This window comes from Panicum hallii, chromosome 1, assembly GCF_002211085.1.
Source record: "Panicum hallii strain FIL2 chromosome 1, PHallii_v3.1, whole genome shotgun sequence".
NCBI lineage: Eukaryota > Viridiplantae > Streptophyta > Magnoliopsida > Poales > Poaceae > Panicum > Panicum hallii.
Window position 1 is genome coordinate 58,412,582 of NC_038042.1, and position 21,958 is coordinate 58,434,539.

General features: G+C 53.2%; 2 protein-coding genes across 3 annotated transcripts; one reads left to right on the forward strand and one right to left on the reverse strand.

Annotated features, from left to right (window-relative positions):
* Positions 1-11,653: 11,653 nt before the first annotated feature.
* On the forward strand, positions 11,654-17,287 carry LOC112886116 (GATA transcription factor 8-like). 2 transcript variants are annotated; one of them, XM_025951909.1, is made up of 4 exons: positions 11,654-12,604; positions 12,879-14,205; positions 14,338-14,703; positions 15,591-17,287. In XM_025951909.1, the coding sequence occupies exons 3-4, from the start codon at positions 14,356-14,358 to the stop codon at positions 16,506-16,508; spliced, it is 1,266 nt and encodes a 421-aa protein (XP_025807694.1). In that variant the 5' UTR covers positions 11,654-12,604; positions 12,879-14,205; positions 14,338-14,355; the 3' UTR covers positions 16,509-17,287. The 2 variants fall into 2 exon arrangements, with proteins under 2 accessions (XP_025807694.1, XP_025807686.1); XM_025951901.1 differs by lacking the exon at positions 12,879-14,205 and having other exon boundaries at positions 11,659-12,604.
* Positions 17,288-17,966: 679 nt separating this feature from the next.
* LOC112872448 lies at positions 17,967-21,958 on the reverse strand. The gene is made up of 3 exons (XM_025935530.1): positions 21,770-21,958; positions 19,572-21,350; positions 17,967-19,474 (listed from the first exon to the last, which is right to left on the reverse strand). The coding sequence occupies exons 2-3, from the start codon at positions 21,313-21,315 to the stop codon at positions 18,456-18,458; spliced, it is 2,763 nt and encodes a 920-aa protein (XP_025791315.1). The 5' UTR covers positions 21,316-21,350; positions 21,770-21,958; the 3' UTR covers positions 17,967-18,455.

The window sequence follows — 21,958 nt, forward strand, 5'->3', positions numbered from 1 at the left end:
GTTTTCCTTTATGGCTTTTTTTTTCTACTAAGAATCTTGCGAAGAAAATGTATGAACAAAGAGATTCAGATGATCTCACTGGTGATTGTTCAAAAATTGTTTTCACTGGTCTGTAAGGTAATCTTGGCATGGCGTCGCTGGCAAGTACATGCTTTGTACAGAATTTTCAGTTGGATCCATGTATGTTTGGAACTGCGCTTCCATTGAGCATTTTCTGCTCCTATTTCCTGATCAGCCGATTAATCATTTGCTCGTACAGCCATACAGGTAGCAAAGCTTCAATCCTAAAAAACTGAATGCATCCTGAGACTGGTGCATGCTAACTAACAAGAGGGTGGTAGCAACTGGCCAGGGTGCTGCGTGCGGTCTTAGATGCTGGTTGATACCAACCTGGTAATGGCCTTTCTGAATTGTATTGTATGGTTGTTGGAGCATTGCATTGCTGGTAGCATTTTGTGCAGAGCCCGCTGGTTTCATTGAGGAAATGAAGGGATATTGCTGGTGAGTGGGTAGGGTGGGGAAGAGAGTAGGAGAGCAGGTGCATGGGCCTGAACTGAAGAAACGAACATCTCACATGGGATGCATACCTGCATTGTCCTGGAAGCCCACCCCTCTCATCATCTCTACACCAGCACCAACATGGTAGATAGATCCGTGCTTAATGCATGTGACTCAACGAATTTTCACATCATTTTTGTCTCCCTTTTGTGGCCACCATTATGCTCTCACTAGGCACATACATTGCCTTTGAGATTCAGATCGGCGAAGAATGCTTTTTTAGTAAGAGTATACTCCACGGTGCACATGCATGCTACTGTTAAAAATGCAAGATCGGCTGCAGAGATCAGCTGGCTCAGAAATGTTACTCGATGACTAGAGGAAGTATTTGATGGAATTTCTTCTGATTGGATAGCATTTTGGTTTTGGAAATATGGGAATTTTGTCAGTATCTTCCTCCTTGACTTGTCATGTGGTACATACCAGTACCAGCTTAAGAAGTGAGCTGCAGCTGTAGTGCACCCATTTGTCAAGCACTCGGTATACTAGGAACCACGTCGTGGGCCTCTATTCTAGAACTATTTTTGTTTGAAGATCCGGCAGCAACCGAAATAATATAATTCCGCTGGTAATGTGGTTGGGTGGGGTGATTTGACCGGGACCATTTGACATCTCTGCCGCGGTGGAAATCCCGAGGCAGAATCGTGCATAAACCAATCCGCCGGAACGGGGGCTGCGGCCGGTGGAGTCGCCGTGTCGGTGGCCGACGCTGGCTCGGGGGCATGGCATGGACCGGTGCTTCGAACGGATCGTGCACGGCATAGGTATCATCACCAATGCCTGAATTCACTCTGCAGCAGTTTTAAGTCTCGAGCAGTATTATTACGATTATATAATTCTGCAGCGGGATTTTATTAGTGGCGTGCTTAGAACATACTCCCGTACCATCCCCACATGACCGACGCTCCCTTTCTTCCTTTCTTTCTTTCCCTGACCCAAGCTTTGCTTTTCTTGTACTTTGATTTCCCATTTCTTAGCTGCTATTCATCGGGAAAAGTATAGTTCGAGGAAGAGAATCTCCAAAATAGCTTGAAAAGAACTTAGGAAATATGCAATGCTCGGCGTGCGATCATATACAAAGATCTCATTTGAACAAAGAAATTCCATAGCAACTAATCCCGCAACCGCTCTGTAGAACAAACATAGATATCTTTGTTGTGATGAATTTATTAAAGCTTTTCTGCGTGGAAATCATTTGTAAATGTGTATCGAATTGTATCTGTATAGGTAAGTAGTGCTCGGAATGTTGCCAGGGATGGTCAACCTTTAGTGTATCATGTATCTTTTTTCTGTTTTTTCAAAGTTATCAAAGAAACATATACGCGCAACGGACCTATCTTAGTAGTTGGTCACTCGGGTCTTGGTAGGACCGGACGAGTCTTGCGGCACATGCAGCCAACGTGATCCCATGTTTTCTATTCTCCCTTTCCATTTTTCTTTTTCTTTTTTTTTAAAAATAAAAAAAAAACAATCCTCTCTCTCTCTCTCTATATATATATGCTTGATCATGCGATTCCTGGCCTAAATTTCATCACCTAATGCTCCTAACTAATTGAAAATAGTCAGCATCTGACAATGATGAGCTAGCCGTGTATCTTAGAAGCAATACCGACTTTTAGGTAGCCTCAGAGCACCTGTACGTGCAGAGAGAGGTACTCGTAGCACATTACCATCCATGCGTGCAAATTTCAGATTTTTTTTATCCCTTCTGTTCTAGAAATTCAGATATTTTTCGTTAGCATTTGTGGCTTGCACACACAGTGATCATACTAATTTGTCGGTAACCAAAAATACCACATGGCTCCTAGTATGTCCGTGCGACTAAACAAACGCCTGCTCCAAAGGCCCTGTGTCCGGTGGCGCACCCATCGGCCGTCGTCCTACGTGGCGACGGCGACGGCTTGTCAGCTTGTGCGAGGCTGTCACCGCGGGCGCCTGCAAGTGGCACGTCGGATTCAGGGGCGATGCCAGGTCAGTGTTGCAGGGGCGTCACGCCCCTCCCAGCTGGCAAAGCGCGCGGCCATGCGCGGGCGGGACCCTGCGCGCTAGTATAACCAGCACAGCGACGCATGAACGGAACGGAACGGGAACGGGGTCGCCATCGGCAGCCGTCGGGGGAAGCGTCCAAAACCCCCCTCACCGAATCGCCAGGACCTCGCGCTAAGTTAATCACGGGGGCCCACCGCTCCATCAGCCTGGTTCTTAATTCCCACGACACTGCTCTGTCCGGGGGAGCCTCTGCACTGCGCGGCACCTAACATACAGCGACGGGGCAGTGGCTGACCATCTCCAACTACGCGAGTGGCGGCACCGCCGATTCCTCCCTCCCTCCAATTCGAATTCCGTGGCGCATGTATATGCATGTAAATATATAAATAATTGCGTGACGAGGACGCGTCACTTAACGAGAATTCAGTGTCGGAGTCGTTTGTCGTGGCAATTAGACGGTCGACTTCTGGTCTGCCTTTTTCAGTTAAGCTGTTGCTTTAATTTGTGCCGAGAGATGGCGAGCAGGGATGTGTACGCCCGCCGTGATCGACGTGGTGGGCTTGCGTTCTACTATTTCTATATGACTGCTGGGGAGGAAGAATTCGTGAAGGGAATATCTACAAGGTGAGGGGGAGAGGAATTGGAATTATTGGCGAAAGCTAAGCTAGCTGTGGGTGTGCAAGCAAGACATGGGGCATGGGCTGCATGCCACCATCACCTGATCGGCCGTCTGAACACAAGCGAATGAGCCCGCAGCACAGGCACGCACGCACGCACACAGTAGTGCGGGCTGGCCTGATGAATCCTTCCTTGGAAGGCAATGCTGCTTCGAGCTGTAGCACTGTCGCGTGGACCCTCGTCATGATACGGGCGCAGTGCATGCATGATAGCGCCACCTGTCATTCACTAGTTGCGTCATGCCTTCACGACATGCTGCTGCACCTGCGACCCCGGCGCGAATTTGAGTGGTAGATAGAACCATGCTCTTTTCTCTGTTTGGAGTTTGAGAAGGGACCGAAAAAAAAAGTGCAATACAACATGCAAGCAGAATCAAGTACTGTTTGAATTATCTTTACCATCCGTGCTGAGAATAGGCCGTGCACTTGTACTATACAAAGCTCGAACCATACGTGAAATTTGAGACCACGTTCGTCCAAAGTCACATCACACGCGGCTACTCCTGAATTTTGAATTCGGTTTTTGAAACCAGGCCAACCAAATTTCAGGGGCTAGCTGTAGCGAGATGCTCGATGATGATTACTACCCCGTACCGTACTCATCTCACCGCGATGCGTGCGCGAAGCTGGCCGGCCCACCACCGATGGCGAGAGCTTCAAGTCCACGCGCCGACGCGCGATTCCCGCGCGGGATTGCCGTCTCCGATCCGCGGCCGACGGACGGCGATGGCCGGGGGAAGCGGGGAGAGCGCGGTGCGGGTGCGGCACATGGGGGACGGGCCGACGGATAAGTAGGCTGGCGCTGTCACGTGCCCCCGACCGCGTTTGCTCCCCCTCCCTCCCTGGGTTGGGTGTGAGCTGTCCCCTACCCCCCGCGGCCTCCATCCCCCCCGTGTGTTCGCGAGTCGTGACCCCTGCGTGGCCCTGCAGTCCGAAGCCACTCGCTCACTCTCACTCCCAACCCACAAGCAGCAAGCATAAACGCATGTGTGTATCGGCATTATGCGATCAAACCCCTCCCTTATTCTACTATACTACTGCTATCATTGGTGGCGCGGCCCGGCTGCAGCGGGAGAGACAGAGAGTGAGAGCCCGAGCGAGTGGATTAGATGCGGTCAAGTTGGCATGCATGGATCGATCAGGATGGAGATGGACACACTCACAGTGACACAGCTAGATAAAGCAGCCGATCCCAAAGGCCAAACAAAGGCTATAGAGCGTCCGTCCGGCATCGTGCGGCACGCATGAGGGCGTGCGTAAGGCTATCTCCAACCGTCGTTCTCTGTATCTTTCTTTATATCCTTCATTTACAGAATTCTCTATAAGATTCTCTCCTCTGTATCTCATTTCTCTCCAACAACGTTCTCTATACATTAAACCCTATATTAGAAACGTATTTTGTTCCAAATTTTTGTACGTACGTATTTATCATATCTCAAATGCTATGGACATATTTTATTTTTATTTAATTCAGTGTTTAAAACGTAAAGAAAAAATAGAGAAGAGGAGAGAGAATCTCTATATATAGAGGAAACCTGTAACGTTCTCTATTTTAGAGAACCATTTAGAGAACGCTGCTGGAGCAATAGAGAACGGAATCTTCTCTATATATAAGGTACAGAACGGTTTATAGAGAGCACCATTGGAGACAACATAAAGCGCGTGGGCTCGTACTTGCGGCCACGTTCTGCTTCGACCGAGCTGCTCTCTCTGTCCCCAGGCCTCTTCCTCTCCAGGCTTGGCACGGGCAGGCAAGCCTATATATGGTTTTCTTTTCTTTTCTTTTCTCGTGTCACCTCTGCATCGCCTGCTGGAGATGTGCGAAGCATGCAGTGCGTGTGCGGTGTACTTGCTGCGCCCAATGTCCCGATGCAATGTAGCGACAGATAGATAGGTACGCCGACCAGCCCCCGGTGCGTGACCACATGCACACGTTTTGGGGACCGGAGTGTGGCTCCGCTCAGCGTCGGTCGTCGATCACATCCCGTTTTGGAAACAGCATCCAGGTCAACTAGCAGCTAGGAGCAGTATGGTTGCTCGTTTGCTCAACAAAATCTATGATCAATGGCTACGATTTAATGGGGCAGATTTTATTTTTATTAGATAGATTGCACATCTTTTTTTTCAAAAATACAGTATAGGTTCAGACACTCGTATCCACACAAGTACACCCTTTTTCTTATGAGCACATCTAAAATGTTAATATGACAGTTAGATCTTGAGATTGAGAAAGTCACCATGAACGACTCATTGTAAACAAGTACGTCGCCTACTACTAAAAAAATAACCATTAATCCTTAAAATAATTTTTAAAAATATAAGCATCCGCGCATAGAGGATCATATGATTACAATCGAGCTGAGGAACTCCGCGGAAGCTCATTGCAAACTATAGTATTTCACGACGAACTACTCTCTCTAATTTTAAATGTATGTTGCTTTTCACTTCCGCACAAAAGGATTAATAAAATTAGATCAAATGATCTTGGCGTCATCATTTGTTAAAAAGCTAACCCTCTCATTTCTGAGAGTGTGTGGCACCCTGCAGTTAATCAATTATTAAGTAAGAACAAGGAATAGAATAGAAGAATGGATAAAAGATCAAGTATGATGACTTGCACTTCAAAAATAGTGTATTTCCAACTAAATAGATGAGCCATTCTCTTCTGTTGTGCCAACCTCTTACTTCCCCTGTTCATTGGTAGATGTGATCGCAGCATTCCGGAAACCCAAAAGAAATTCAGTATCTGAGATGTGTATCTAGAAATCTATTCGGTGAAAACTTAGACCACTGAAAAATGTTGTGGGATCAGGTTCGCACCCCAAGAAGACCAATAAATATTATTGCGACATATACTAAAAGAAAGAAAATAAAGACGGAAAAAGTGAGGAGTGCACGATGCGCGTCCTCGCTAGCAAAAGGAGGAAAAAAAGGGTGCACATGACGTGCAATCGTGCATGCAATGGGCTACATGCTACAGGTCATGAAGATGAAGCGCCTGACGACTTGTTCGCCTCTCGATCTTGACCCACGGACCTTGCACACGGCAATGAAGGGAAACTGCAGCGCGCATGCTGCGCACGCACAGGTCGAAGAATCGATCAATTCAGTAACTTGAAAAGATCAGCACCACATCACCGGTAGCCCCTGATACTGATAGTATTGCTTCTTCAACGTCTGGCAGGAAAAATGCCATTTTGACTGAGTACAACCTCGGGGTGAAAGTGAAGCCGAGGAATCAGTCACCTGCAAACAGCAGACTGCAGTCGATGCTACCTAGGACGGTACGGTCAACCCCACTGTCCCTTGTCAACAAGCAAGAATTGAAGAGACGTCACCGCGCTTGATAAGTTACAGTCTGACGAAGCTGCCCCCCTGCAGTTAATCTCACTGTCGCCTGTCAGCAAACAAGAAGAGAAACGGCGACGGAGCGACCTGCATGACAAATGACAGTCCGACTTACGAAGTTACCCTGCAGTTAAGTTAACCACGTGGTACGCGACCGAGTAATACACAAGTATCTATCTTCAGAGACCTAGTTAGCAATATAGTATAAGCAATTGATTTGGCTGGCATCGAAGATCAAACAACCAGGTTAGCTGTGGTCAATGTACCCAACAGGGCATCAATCACCATCACTAGGGCATAGTAGAATACGTACGATAATAATAGAGGCGATCGATCGAGGACGCACATGAGATGATGCCACCTTTGAATCAATCGGGCTGTAGCTGTATGTATCAATGTTAATAAGTTGCGGCAGCCACCGCACGCGCTGACCGCGGGCACGGGCGCCCGGCCAGCGACACCAACATGAGGAGGGGTGGTGGTGGTGGTGGTGCGGGTGAGATGGATCGGCATCCATGCACGCACGCACGCTGGTGCAGGCGCATGAGCAGCAGCAGCAGCAGGTAGCGACCGGGCAACCGACGGCGAGACCCAGGTGAGCTTGCAGCCACATGCTCGGCGTCGTTGGGTGGGGGCGCACCGTCGCATCGGTGGATCACACACATGCATGCATGACTCGTCTCACTACTGGTGATCCATCACTAGTAGTATAGTAATGCGAGCTAGCGTACTCGATTAATAATTCCAAGTTTGGTTTCACCCTGCTACCTCGCTCCATCAATCAGCGTCAAGTTGATTCGGATTACTCGCACAGGCCACTGGGGGTTGATCCACTGCTCCCATTGTTTATTTTTTTATTATGGTTATTACTTATTATACATCCAAAGGCACGCAATTGGATGATCTAATCTAACCTTAAATTTGGGATGCCCTGTCTTTCAGCTTCGATCCGGCCATGTGCGCTTTCGTCTGACACTTGCTTATCCTGGGGTATCTTTCTATTAACCTCGAAATTATTGTATGCCAGATTTTTGTGGTAGTAGTATGTCACCGGCTACATCTTTTGATTTGGGTCATTCCTCCGAACAGATTTATTTTTACTATTTTATTTTTTCCTTTCCACTGCAGGATAATGATCCTATTTTAATTTTCTCCCATTTTCCCCAAACAGGTCGCGTTCTTTTTTTATGAAACATTTTTTCTTTCTCATACTACTCTTTGTTGCACTGGGCCTAATAATTAAAGTACTGATCTGACACCGACATGCAATCCAGTAAGAATTTTCCAGATGCCGAGAATTACACAACGAAAGTGCATTATTATGTGGGGAAAAAAAACTATCGATGCAGTCATAAACTAATCCGCGATCGCGGCTCTTATCACCAAAGCTAAGCATGATGCTGTGCTGTATGCTTGTTTGTCTGTCCTGCTCGCACTTACTAGTCGATCGATCACACGCCAACAGGACACGAGACCATGTTACCGCCGGCCTAATCCCAAGCATGCATGTTACTCCCATGCAGCTCCTCCATCACCGAACGCTCCTGTTCCGGCCGGTCTCACCCGGTGGTTGGATGGATCATAGCTCTCGTGCCCGGGCGATCGCCCATCGCCACCGTATTATATGTACGGCACACATGGCTCTGTCCGGCCGGCCCCACACCCACGTCTGCTTTTCAGCTTTCCATTTCATTATACTAGTTTATACACCGCATTTTTCTACCTAAGAACGCTTTCGCTTAGACGAGAGAATCTTCTGCCGATCCAGCTTTGCAATTGAATACTTGACGCTGTAACTAATCTGTTCCAGCGGTACGTCTGAATGATTGGCCTGCTGCTACTGCTGCTGTAACAATGCAACTTTTTAAGATTGTTTTGTCCAGAAAAACAAAAAAAAAAGGAGATTGTTTTGTTCAGAAGCCAGCAGCCAGCAGCAGAGCACAAGAGTCATATTCAGTTCAGCAATCATAGTTCCCTCGCCTCCCTCGGGATCGACGTTGCAGGCGCAGGGAGTTCTATATGCCAGGGCTGTCAGAGATCGGGTGCTGCCTGTCGTCTGCCTCCACCACCACGGCTTGCTCGGTTGCGATCGATTACTGCTGCAGCGGCAGCATCTTTGCTACCCCAATTACTTGCAGTATCATGCGAACCTAATCTACCTGGCTGGCTAAAGCAAAGTGCTCCGCGCCCCGTGACAGCGCGGTCGGCACAGAGGACGTGATCCTGTGCTGCGCCGTGTCCTGTCCTTGCTCCTCCTCCTCCCCGTGAGCGAGGAAGCCGTACGCGCTCTGGGTGCTCGACCGATCGCCGCTGCCACCAGCACGCACCAAACGGGCGGTTAACGGCTCGTGCCGCCGGCTGGTCCCCGTGATCGGAGTGCCGGTGGCGTCGATCTTGGTCTCGCCGCGCCCGCAACGCATGCATCAACCAACCGCCACCAATTAAGCGCCGTGCGCCCGTGTCCGGGGCTCCGATCGTGAGGCGCGGCGCGGCAGCCGGCAACCCCTCCCAGATCGATCAACTTGGCAATAATGCTGGGGGTCGCAGCGGCGTACAGCCGGGTTTCATTGCGGCACCCACTGTTCCAGGTTCCCTTTTCCCCGTGTCGCTTGCTGGGAGTGCAAGCGACGACGGTCTGGACGGGAGGCAGCGGCGGCGGGTGGATGGGAGAGAGAAAGAGAGGAGTTGATGCGCTCGGAGCTCGCTGATCGGCACTCGTCAGGCAGGCTGCACGAACGGTGAGTGGCTCCGTCCGACACCAACAAATTGAGGCCGTACCTCGCCAGACAGCCATGGGCAAACCTGAGCCGCCGCGGCCGGCGGCACGAACACACGTCAGCGTTCCCCCGCGCTGGCCGATCCATCGGCGCGGGTTGGTGGCGCCTGATGGCAACCTCACTCACTCACCCGGTCACGGTCGGCCCCGTCGGTGGCCAACATATCACGCATGCGTTTCTGGCTTTCTGCTGCGCAACGAAAGCCGAGATTTTTGCCCATGTCAGCCGCGCTCGCGCCCCTGGCCACCGAAAACGGCAGCGGCAACCGCAACTACTGAAAAGGAAAGGGGAAAAAAATGGGCTCAGATGTGCGTGCGCGATCGATTCGATCTACGGGTGCCTTTTGGGAGCCGAGACTGCCGTGGACTGGACGGACGATCGAGCTGGCTGGCCGGCCAATAGGTGGTGATCACTGATCAGCGAGAGTGAGTGTGAGGGGGAGTAAAGCTCAAGGCATGGATGCAAGGAGTGCAACCCAAGTTAGTTACGCTGCAAAAGGAGGGGGGGGGGGGGGGGGGGGGGATCGAGCCGGTGGGGGGCCCTCTCATCTCCGCGCTCATATGATTTGCAGCGAGGCCCGAACCACCATCGGGTGTGCGGTCACTTTACTCCTCTGCCCCTTTCCCCGGCAGCACAACACCTTTCCCTTTTCCTTTTTTTCCCCTCCTCTGCCCACATTTAATCCCTAGTATACTAGCTGTTTTCCGTGCCGTCTCGTTTCGTTTCCTGCCCCTCCGCTAACCGCAGCTGCTACAGCTAACTGCAGCACTGGTAGTACCTGATCTCCCTTGATGACATGGCCAGGACATGCAGGTTTGTTAGCAGCAGCAGAGACGCAACCTGCCGCGTGGCTGCACGCATTATATACTGTACGTCCTGCATGCACAGATCGGACTACAGGTATTCATTCCCTCGGCCTCGATCACTCTCACTCGATGCGATCCGCCACTGGCAGCTGGTGGCGCTGTCAGTAGTAGCATAAAGATAATCCAGGGTAGATCAGGCCTGAATTTCAACTAGCATTAGCACGATGCCACGTAGCGCGCAGTAAGTTCGGTAAGCATCGTCGACCGATCACTCTCACTAACCTGGGACGAGCCACTGCACGAGCACGCCTTACATGGGTTGGGTCACAGGCCAGAACGGACGGAAGCAAGGTTAGGCAGGCGAGCACACTGGCTTCCGGAGTGCTACGAATCCACTACGGACGCGGACGAAGAAATAACGGGGGAGGCGGCCGGCCAGCCGGCGGAGTTAGATAGGGTTTGAAGTTGAACCCATCGTCCACGCCTCGTCTTTGGACCGGGGAAACCGAGCACGCAAGGCGGGTCCGCGTCCTTCTCAATCACCAAGCCAATTCTGCCCCCGCGCGCGCGGCGACCCAGCCGGCCGCCCATGCGGCCTGCCTTCGTGGCCGCGGCCGCTCGCTGACTGGCCGCGGCTTCCGTATGGCAGGCACCGCGCGGCCGCGGGGGTGTGTACAGAATACGGGTCAGCGGACGCGAGAACGGAGCGGGCCAGCGCGCGCGTGCCGCCGGCGGCCCAGCCGACGCGAGCCGCGGCGGTCAATGAGGCGGGCGCACGCGGTGCCCGGCGATTTTTAGGCGGAGGGTTCCGTGGAGCTGCCACTAACCGCGACGGGCGCGGACGGTAGCGTGACGGTGACGGGGTCGGGGTGTTGTGTGGGTGTGGCCGCGGGCAGCGCAGAGGATCCGAGACCTTGCGGTGTGGCTGTCGGTTAGCTAACGGTGTGAAGAGGAGAACCGGCGGCAGCTGTGGCGGGAACACGGCGGCGGTGGTGGTGGAGCAGTAGCAGCAGGAGTATCCCATCTCGTCCCCCTCGTGTAGTCATGTGCCATGTGTACAGGGAAATCGATCTGAGCTGCGTTTTCTCCTTTTTTCTGATTTTTTAGCGTGTTTGTGGGCTGAGGAAAAAAAGATGAGAGAGAGAGAGAAGAGGGGAGGAAACTTCAACGTCACGACAGGAAAGGAGGGGGGCGACAGCTAGCAGTGAGGGAGGAAGGCTCACCTACCGTGTGTCCTCCTCTCTCTCTCTCTCTTCCCCCGTCCCCTGTTCCACACTGCTTGCTTGCTAGTGGTGCAACAACCTGTGGTTGCTTGCTTGTTGGCTGGTGCTAATATAATTACCATCACTAATTATTTGCATGTACCCCCTCCATCGTGGGTACAGTAATTTTGGTGGACTGGATCCATTAGCGACCGAGTGATTTACCAGCGACTTGGCTGGTTGCACCAGCTGGTCTGTTTCGTCGCCTGCTTCTGCTGAGGCAGCCAGCTGCGGCTAGGCCGTCTTCCTCGTCGCCGTCCTCGCCCTGCCGCGTGAGGGCGCTCCTTCTCAAGTCTCAAGTGTAAAAGGGGAGGAGTGGATCGCCACTTCCGTCGCTTCAACCTGCCTGCCTGGCCCCCAACGTTCAAAACCCAGGAGCCCTCTTTTCTTTTTTCCTCTTTCTTCCTCATCTTGATAAAAGCCCTGTAGCTGGAGGCCTCAGTTACCTTCCCTCACGTTCTGCACCCATAATTTAATCGCCACAGCCCACCATTATTTTTTCCTCTCCGAGCTCACCCTGTCGCCTGGCCTGGCCTGTATAATATACTCTCGCCCAATCTTGTTCTCTCTCTCTGTCCTCCATCTCTGCTAGCTTCTCTCTCTCTCTCTCTCTCTCTCTTAAGAGGAGGAAGAAGAAGCCGAGGGCAGGGCACAGGAGGAGAGAGAGAGAGAAGAAGCACAGGGCCAGGAATTGAATTCCACCGACCCACGCACCTCTCAGTCATCCCCTTTCCATTTACCTCCACCTATATAGCTCTCCATAATTCCCCGGGCCTCCTCTCTCTTGTTAGGAGTACAGTCCTCCTTATAATTGGAGTTGTACAAGGCACCCAGCAACTTTCTTCTTCATCTTCCTCCCCCCATCTCTCTCTGTCCATCCATCGACACAGCCAGCCACCAAGCCAAGCAGGAGGAGTAGAGTACAACCAGAGAAAGAGAGTTAGCTCGCAGCTCCTTGATTCCACCCACCACTGTCCCTTATTTACAGGCGTTCGTGATCAGCAACAGCTAGTCGTCAGCTAGAGTGCAGCAGGCAGAGATAGCTAGCCAGCAGCTAGAAAAAAAAGGGGGACCTGTGTTTCTGTGTGCACCAAGCAACCCAGCCCAGGGAGGAGAAGAGAGCTAGCGAGCTTTCCTTTGGCCGATCGTTTCCGAGGAAGAGAGCGAGCAAGCAGGAATTCACACAGGTGAGTCAAATCGCCGAGGGTGCATACCATGTGTTGTGTTCCCATTCCAGTTCCCATCACCTCTGCAAATTAGCCATCTTTTGCATCCAAAATAGCAAGGATTGATCACAGCCAGAACCAAAAATTGCATACTTTTCCATTTGTGTGGCCGTTTTACATCTTTCTTTTTCTTTATCGCATCCTCGAGTTGCCATTTCTTGACAGCCGCCCCGGCTGGCGGCCATTTGTCGCCAGCTTCATTGCCATATCCGGTTCATCCCATGCATTTCTGTAGGTGCACAATTCATTCAACCATCTTTTCAATTCCTGGGAAAGAAAAAGACAAAGGGGAACACACAGAATAAAAGGCCTCCAGTTTGGATTGTTTCTGAATTTGAAGACTGCAAAACTTGCTTGAGGGAGGGAGCTTGCGAAGCTTCCGGTTTTACAAGAACTTGGATAGACACGTTTGAACTGGTGGAATTGGAATTGACTGGGATGGATGCTCAGGGTCACACGGTACTCCATTCCCAGCCTTTTTTTCCACAGCGTCCTTGTCTGTCTGTACCTTTGCATGCACCCCCCCATGCTTTTACAGATACTCCGCTTCCCTTCCTTCCAGTCTGGATTCTCTGGAAGCCGAGGGGACAGGCAGACAGTGGAAAATGTCCAAATTTGAATAGTTGCCACGTACTGCTGCTGCAGCATATTTGGATTGGAGGGGTAAAAGATTAAAATGCGTAGGAAGTAAAAAGACAGGAAGATTCCTTGCATTATTTCCAACCAGTGTGATCGGATCAACGCAAATGGTGAACTGACTGGGGATAATAAAATAAAATATAAAAACGGGCTACTAGGAAGAGTAGAATTCCTCGGGGTTTTCACCCGAGGGCTTGGCAATAATTAGCTGCTTTACCGAGGGGCGAAGGCGCTTCGATTCGAAGCAGCCGCCAGGTGGCAGCGCAATGACGCGTCCGGGCCAATGGCGCGCCTCCACGTCAGCGCATCTCTTTTGACAAATTCCTTGTGCTGGCCGCTTTGACTTTTACACCGGTACACCAGCCCCACCACCTTGGCGGTGAATCAATCAAACGCTCTGATTTTTCTACCTCTTTCTTTTACACGTAAATATTTAATATTTTTTTCTACTAAAATACGATTCATCGCCTGCATGTACTTTCTACTCCATCTGGTCGCCTATGCTTGCTTCAGAATAAAGAAAGCCCGAGAAAATCCACCCGCCCCGCGGGCCGTCACATGCGCTGCTCACATGGTGCGTGGGCCCCGCGCCCGGCCCGCATCATCATGCACCGCATACATATGGCCCTGGAGCCCGCCCAGCCGTCACTTTGAAAAAAAAAAATCTCTCCTCCCTTCTCTCTCCTCATTTGTTTGCTTACAGCTCATCCATACCGCAAAGCCAAGATCACATTTTGATTAGTGCTAAAGGAGGGGTAGACTAGCAAGGTGTGTCATCATCATCCTCCATCCATACCATCCATCCTGCAACGCGTCTTGAAAAGGGAGGGGAGGGATTTGTGTTGGGCAACGTCTCTGCCAAAGATACAAATTCATCCATAGCCATATATGCAGGCGTATCTTTGGAATCAATAAATATTTAGGTGAATAATCCATGTTGTCTTAATTCACTTCCATTTTTAACAATAGCTGCTGATTAATTCATGCATATCCAGTTTGATTTCCTTTGGCGTGAGGATATTCACCCGGCCACCCCTATTTATACGCGAACGCAGGCGATTGATCGGAGACAGATGGCGAGCGCCGGATTCGTGGAGGAGATGATGAGGGAGCAGAGCCTCCTGGAGGCGACCTGCGGCGACCTATTCGACCACATCGACGACTTGCTCGACTTCCCCAAGGAGGAGTCCGCCGCCGACGTGCTCCTCCTGGACGCGCCGGCGCCGGGGAGCCCGCTCTCCGCGCGCATCATCGACGTCGGCGGCCGCGGTGGCAATGCGCCGGCCGCGCCCGCGCCCCCCGCGCTGGAGCCGCTGATGGCGCTGCCCCCGCCCGCGGCGCAGGACGATGCCGCCGCCTTCTTCGCCGCCGCGGGGGCGCCGGTGTTCGACGCCAAGGACGTTGGCGGCCACATTGGACCGGTGAGACCCCACTCTCTCCCTCCCTCCCTGTCTCCGCCGCCGGCCGCGCTCGGGTTCCGTTTGGCACTCCCGCGTACGGCCAGGGCGTGTGTTTACCACGATGAGTCTTCGGCCCGCGGCCGGACGGTGGCCGGCGCCCGTGACCACCGCGCGCATTGCCCTTGCCGGTCGTGCCCCGCATTCATTTAATTTTTTTTCGTATTAAAGTTATCGTGAAATAAGTTCAAAACAGCTGGGCGCCAATGAAGCCGCGCCGCCCCCACACCGCGGGCGCTAGGCAACACACGACACGCGCGTCGGCCACAGCCTGCACACACGGCGGCAGGCGGCTTCACTCCGCCCTGGTGCGGTGCGGTGCGGTGCGCGATGATTTTCTTGTCCGTGCGCGGTGGATGGTTGGGGGGTGGTTGGGGCGGGGGTGGAGGAGCGGGCAGTGTCGGTGGCCGCTGGGATCGTGGGCGGAGTTGGAGAGTTACCACGCCGCCCGCGATTTGGTTCGTTGGTTGGATTGGATATTACGGTCGGGCCCGTATTACGTCGGAGGGCCCGTCGCTGTTCTTGGTAGCTCGCCAGCCCAACAACTAAACCACTGCTGCACTACTAGTCCTGGCCTTTTTTCCTCCCTCTCTGCTGCTTTACGCAACCGAAATTAAACCTGGGGCCCGCCAGCCCGGCCCGTCACTACGAGATGAGCAGTAATTAATAGTAATAGAATAAAATTAAAATGGGTGTGGGGGAAAGATGATGATGTCATGGCAGATAGCTGCAGTAAAGCTGAATGCGAAGTTCCCGCAGAGTCGCAGTGTCGGTGTCGGTGCTGGTGGCAGTGGCGAAAGATTCAGATTCTGGTTTTATTCTGACGTGGCAATGATTCTTTTGGTTTGCAGTGCGATGACCTGGACATGGACATGGCGCAGCTGGAGTGGCTGTCGGGGCTCTTCGACGACGCCTCCATCCCGCACGAGCCGGCGTTCCCGGGGGCCAGCTGCGCGGCCCCCATCAAGAGCTCCGCGCTGGCGGCCAACGCCGGCGTCGCGCTGCTGCCGCCGGACAAGATGGAGGACGCGCTCTTCCGAAGCTCCAGCCCCATCTCGGTGCTCGAGCATAACAGCTTCAACGCTAACAACAACGTGGGCTCCGCGTCCTCGTCGTCCTCCTCGGCGTCGTCCTCATCGGAGTCCTTCTCCGGGAGCGGCGGGCACGCGTGGTCGGCGCCCGTGTCGCCGCGCCCGGAGCCGCCGGTGCTCGTCATACCGGCGCGCGCGCGGAGCAAGCGCTCCCGCCCGTCCGCGTTCACCGGCGCCGCGCGCGCCGCGGAGGCGCCCACCATCCTCGTGCCGACGCCCATGTACTCGTCAACCTCCTCGCACTCGGACCCCGAGAGCATTGCCGAGTCCAACCCACACCAGGCGCCGCCCAAGAAGAAGAAGAAGGCCAAGAAGCCGGCGCCCCCCGCGCCGACCGCCTCTGACGCGGAAGGTGACAACGACGGCGACGCTGACTATGAGGAAGGCGGCGAGCGCTCGCAGCCTCAGGGCACCGTGAGGAGGTGCACGCATTGCCAGATCGAGAAGACACCGCAGTGGCGCGCGGGTCCCCTGGGCCCCAAGACGCTCTGCAACGCCTGCGGCGTGCGCTACAAGTCCGGGCGCCTCTTCCCGGAGTACCGCCCCGCGGCGAGCCCCACCTTCGTGCCGTCCATCCACTCCAACTCCCACAAGAAGGTGGTGGAGATGCGCCAGAAGGCTGTCCGGAGCGGCGACCCGTCGTGCGACCTCCTGCAGTTCATCCGCCGCCGGGATTAAATCGTCGGTCGGTCGGTCTCGTCCCCCTTAGCTATATATGTATACATGTTAGTATGTATGCATGAATGGTTGCTTCATCAGTCGTCAGTCGTCGTCGTCGTCGTCTTCATCGTGGTCATCATCATCATCACCGCCATGGATCCATCCATCTTCACCTGCATGTGTTTCTGTCAGCATCCATCAAATCCATCGCCGGGCATCCTGGCGTTAGTTCATTAGGGCTTTTTTCATCGGGGGTTAGTGTTATTTTATCTTTCCTTTTTGTCTATTGGTTAATTGGTTCCCCTGAATGTTTTTTTGTTTGTATAGAGAGAGAAAGAGAGAGGAGGGTGGGAGAGGAGGGCAGGAGAAATAGATGAATCAGAGTGGTTGTTGCATTGCAATTGCAGTTGCTTGCAAGTTAGGTAGGTGAGAAGGAGAGCTAAACCAGCAGCAGAGGGAGACAGATTTAGAGAGGAAACTTTGCAGCTAGTCAGTCAGTCAGTCAATTAGAAGAAAAGTGTTTCAGCAAGTGAAAGGGGAGTTTGTTGGCTTGCTAATTAGAAGGAGGAAGATTCTGTGAGGTCAGGTAGTAGCTATCACACATCAGGATTTGAAACTTGAAGAGAGGGGGACAGCCATCATCCATCATAGTCTGTATTTGGAGCTTGGTGTACTGAACTCTGAAAATTCTTTTTGCAGTCCATCTATGTTTAGGGATTGATAAGTGTTGTTTGGTTTCTTCTATACTAGTAGTGCTACATTTTAGCGAATAATTATATGAGAATCTCTTTCGTTTCCTCCTGCCTTGTTGCCTCAATCTGTAAGAGCTGTGATCTCCCAATTTGAGGATCAAACCTTCAAGCTCTTCATCTGGATGTGGTGTTGGTGGTTACCTCTGACACGGTTCCGCTATGCTTTACTACTTGCCAGAGATAAAGGAATTTGGGTGCTCCTGTAAAACACATAAAAAGTAGTGACATGAACTGATGAGCATTGCATTACAAGCCATGAGGAATTTCAATATCTGAACTGTATCCATGAGGAATTTCAATATCTGAACTGTATTCTTTTACTAAAATAAATATTAAAAAATGTAAAAATAATGCCTAATGATTCCAAAAGCAGGCAAGAGAACCTGGACAGCTGAGACATCTTTGGTAGATGAGCTGGACAAAATAGGACGGGATCGAGACAATACATAGCTATCGATGCAAACACACTCTCTATGAAAGAGGGATTCATGAAAGCAAATGTGATGGTGGGCTGCGGCCTCCTATTGGAGCCTATCAAGAAGCAATAGGGAACGATGAGCCCAAAAATATGGTAGCATAATGCTGTCTGAACCTCTCAAATTCATCGAAGCAAAAGATGTGCAGCTCAGCTCCCCTGCATAATGCAGAAACGCACGGCAAAGGCCACACCCATTGTTACAGGAAAAACTGGACCAATCTCTTATTTTCTTTGGGGACATAACAATGTCTGAATATGGCTGTGTTTAGCAGACAGGCCTAAGATCTTTACATAGACGATCAGTGATTAGGAGTTTACTTAGACGACTACATTACTTAAGCGCCACCAGTCCAATCTAGCAAGATTCTCCAGTCAGTCATACAACTAAAAGAGAAGGATCAAAACTGTATAGCTACAACATGCCTTATTGTACTCTTCATTCATGCATTGCTTCTCCAAAGATGATCCACCGCAAAGAGGGAGCCACTTTTGGCCTCCTCCAATCCTTTGATTTTGTTTCAGACAGTGCTAAAATGCAGTACAAAATAAATTGAAATTACAAAACCACAACTACGTACAAGTAGAGGCTGATGTTTGGAACAAAGAATTGATCATGTGCAGGCCGAATAGTAAGTTAGCATCCGCGCAACGAACGCAATGGGATGCGATGCTGCCTGTATCTGTATGGTGAAGGGATCAAGTAAGCTAGCCACGTGTGAATTGGATCGATCAATCTCAGAAGGAGGTGCAGTTTGTGGGCAAGCCGGTGATCTGGTCGACGGCGACGAGCTCCTTGGCGGCGCAGCTGAGGACGTCCTGCCCGAGCTTGGCGCCGGCGGCCTTGAGCCCCTTGAGCGAGACGGCCTGGTTGAAGAGGTTGATGACAGGCAGCTTGGACGCCGGCGGCATCTTCCCCTGGGGCAGCAGCGTCGAGAAGTCGTCGGCGACGAGCGGCACCTCGAAGTCCGACTTGTCGTGCTTGAGCACGTTGTCCTTGGCGCTGATGTGCGCGCCGGGCTCCATGTGGTTGGTGGAGAAGCTCGTCTGGTTGGGGAAGTTTGGGTAGAGGCTCACGTACCCGCGCAGGTACATCATGTCGATGAGGAACTTCTTCCAGGACGCCTGCCAGCCGTTGGTGCGCGACCGCGGGATCTGCACGGGGTTCTGCTTGGCGTCCTCCGTGAAGCGCGCCGCCATGTAGGCGTAGAACTCGCGCCAGTGCTTGGGGAAGAAGACGGCGCCCCAGCTGCAGGGGAGCTGGTGCAGGTAGGGCGTGTTGGGGTGCACCTTCCTGAAGAAGTCGGTGGCGTTCCACTTGGGCCGCTCCTTCACCACCTCCACCAGGCGCGGCGTGTAGAGCGAGATGGAGGAGAGCTCCGGCAGGGAGACGGCGGGGTCGTAGTGGTAGGCCAGCAGCGCGTACTTCACCCACAGGTAGTAGTAGGGGGACACCTCGATGTCGTCCTCCAGGAGGAGGCCATAGTCGTCGTCGGAGGACGGGTACCAGCTCTCGCTGACGGCCCGGATCAGGCCGCCCTGGATGATGCGCCGCCGCAGCGTCTTGGGCCCGTGCGACCAATCGAAGGAGTTCACCACCTTGAGCGTCGACGCGTCCACGCGGTTGTCCATGTTGAAGCTGATGGGCACCTCGTCGCCCAGGTAGTAGGCGCTCCGCAGCGAGGTCAGCAGCCGCAGCAGCGACTTGGCGCGGTTCTGCGTGATGATGTTCACCGAGATCCGCATCCTGTTCCAGTCTGCAACATTACATTGATGAAAAAATAAATTCCCCATTACAATTGATTCCCAACTTGCAATTCATGGCGACATGCAAAGATGCAATTAGATGCTTACTTGGCAGCGAGGCCGGCTTGAGCGTGGCCATCCAGAGCACCTTGGACACGGAGCCCCTCGGCAGGAGGACGAGCGCGGTGCGGTTGACGGCGGCGTCGGCGGCCATGCGGAGCGCCTCCTTCACCTTGCCGTCGATGTCGTTCAGGGCGACCACCACACTGGGATTGTGCATCCGGACGATGCCGCGCATGCTGGCGTACACGGCCTGCAGGACGGGCACCTCGGAGCGCGACGGCCCGGACAGAGCGCCGATGCCGAGGTCGAAGATCTTGAACCGCCGGTCCTTGCACACCACCTTGGGCCACTTGAGCACCGTCGCGGCCTCCTCGCAGGGGCAGTGCCCGCCGCCGGACACGACGAGGTACGCCTTGCGCCCGGCCGTGGTGCGGAACCGCTCCAGCAGCGGCGCCAGCGCCCTGACCTCGCCGAGCGAGTGCGCGTAGAAGAGCGCGTCCACCTTCTGCGGGTGCATGGCCGCCCACTGCGTGACGTAGCCGGAGGTGAGCGCGCGCCACCACTGCTCGTCGCGCACCTGCACGATGTCCTTGAAGATGACGGTCGTCTCGGAGACGTAGGCCAGGCGGTGCTCGCTGTCCCCCCACGTCTCCTTGTCGTTGGGGTCGATGGGGAGCACGAAGGAGCCGGCGCCCATGTACTTCTGCAGCTGGTAGCTGAGGTGCAGGTCCTCTCCGGTCATGAACGTGAAGGGCGTCTCGATGAAGAGCGTCTTCACGAGGTCGGCGGGGAGGAACCACGAGCTGGAGAGGAAGTCCACCTGCACGATGCGGTCGATGGTGATGTCGTAGGCCGGGTCTGGGAGGTAGAGCCCCGCCTCCTTTGACCGGAACTTGCGGTAGCTCGGGAAGGTAAAGTCCTTCTGCCGGAACGGCAGGATGCGACCGATGCTGCCGAGCACGGCGTTGCCGTACTTCTCCGTGCCGCCGACGTGGCAGAGGATCTCCAGCATCCGTGTGCCCGGGATCATGTCGTCGTCGAGGACGTAGACGAAGTCGGACTCGGACTGAAGCGCCATCTGGAACCGGCCGTAGTACTTGAAGTCGTAGCCGGAGGCGACGAAGCTGATGCGCGAGTCGTTGTAGCTCTCGACGATGCGGCGGAGCGACGCCTCGTTGGGGCTGCCGAAGGAGAGCACCCAGGCGCGGTGGAACGGCAGCGTCTGCCGCTTCAGCTGGTCCAGCTGCGCGCACAGCGTGCGGCGCTTGAAGTGGTTGAGGATGACGGTGACGCGCGGCACGTTGGGGCCCGACGCGCTCCACCGCGACCGCATCCGGAGTAGCTCCGGCAGAGTCTCGGCGCCGAAGCTCCGCTGCTGGAACGCGAGCACCTCGTCGTAGAGATCGCGCTTGAGGCGGATCATGACCTCGTCCGTGGACTTCTTCTGCTCAAAGTCGATGCTCTCGTGCTCGCACACCTCCTGCGGGGACAGCGGCGGCGCGTCCCCGCCGGGCTGCGTGGCGATGAGCTGCTTCCAGTGATGCGCGATGCGGGACGCCCACGCCAGGTCCGGCTTGACGCGCATGTCCACGGCGGGGCTCATGTAGTAGAGGAGGAAGGTGGCGTAGATGGCGAACGCGAACTGGAGGCACGTCAGCGCCGCCACCAGCCGGGACGAGTTCCTCGCCCCGCCTCCGCGAGAGGACTTGCTGCCCTTGCCGCCGACGTAGTCCCCGATCATGCCTTCCAGGGAGTCACTCTTGACGATGTGCGCGCGGGTGACGCCCATGGCGGGAACTCAACTCCTCGTGGCCACCGCCACGCCTGATTTGAATTAAACAGAGAAGGAAGAGTTTCAGAGGACCTATCGCCTTTTTCAGAGACTTTCAGTGTGCAATGCAGACTGCAGAGTTGCAGAGTGAAGGCAATAGCAAATGTAACTAGTTATCTTGCAACCCTTTGTGACTGTTGAGTGCAAAAATCTTCAGTGCAGTAAAGAAAGATTATATATAGGCTGTGAATGATGGACAAATTGCTTAGATAGTGAGCATCCAAGTGATGCAGTAGTGATTCAGCAAAACGAACAGCCAAGAACAAGCAACACATATACGACTTCCTTTCTTCTTTTTTGATGGTCACGTATGACTTTGTTGATTGTTGATGCAGCTAGTTGCAAAATGACGCATGGTACTTGAAGGAAACACAAAAAAAAAAGTTCAACTGAAATGGGGTAAAATTGTTACCTTGGCTTAAATGAAAAGCCAGCAAGAAACGCTTTTCAGTATTCAGGTGTAATCTGATATGCAGAGCAGAACACAGGTACTACTGAAGGTGCAGCTAGGATACGGAAGAGCATGCAACGAATCACAGGCCGGGAAACTGAAGGAAGATACAGGAGAGTCCAGAGAGGAAGCCTGGCTAGTCTAGCGATC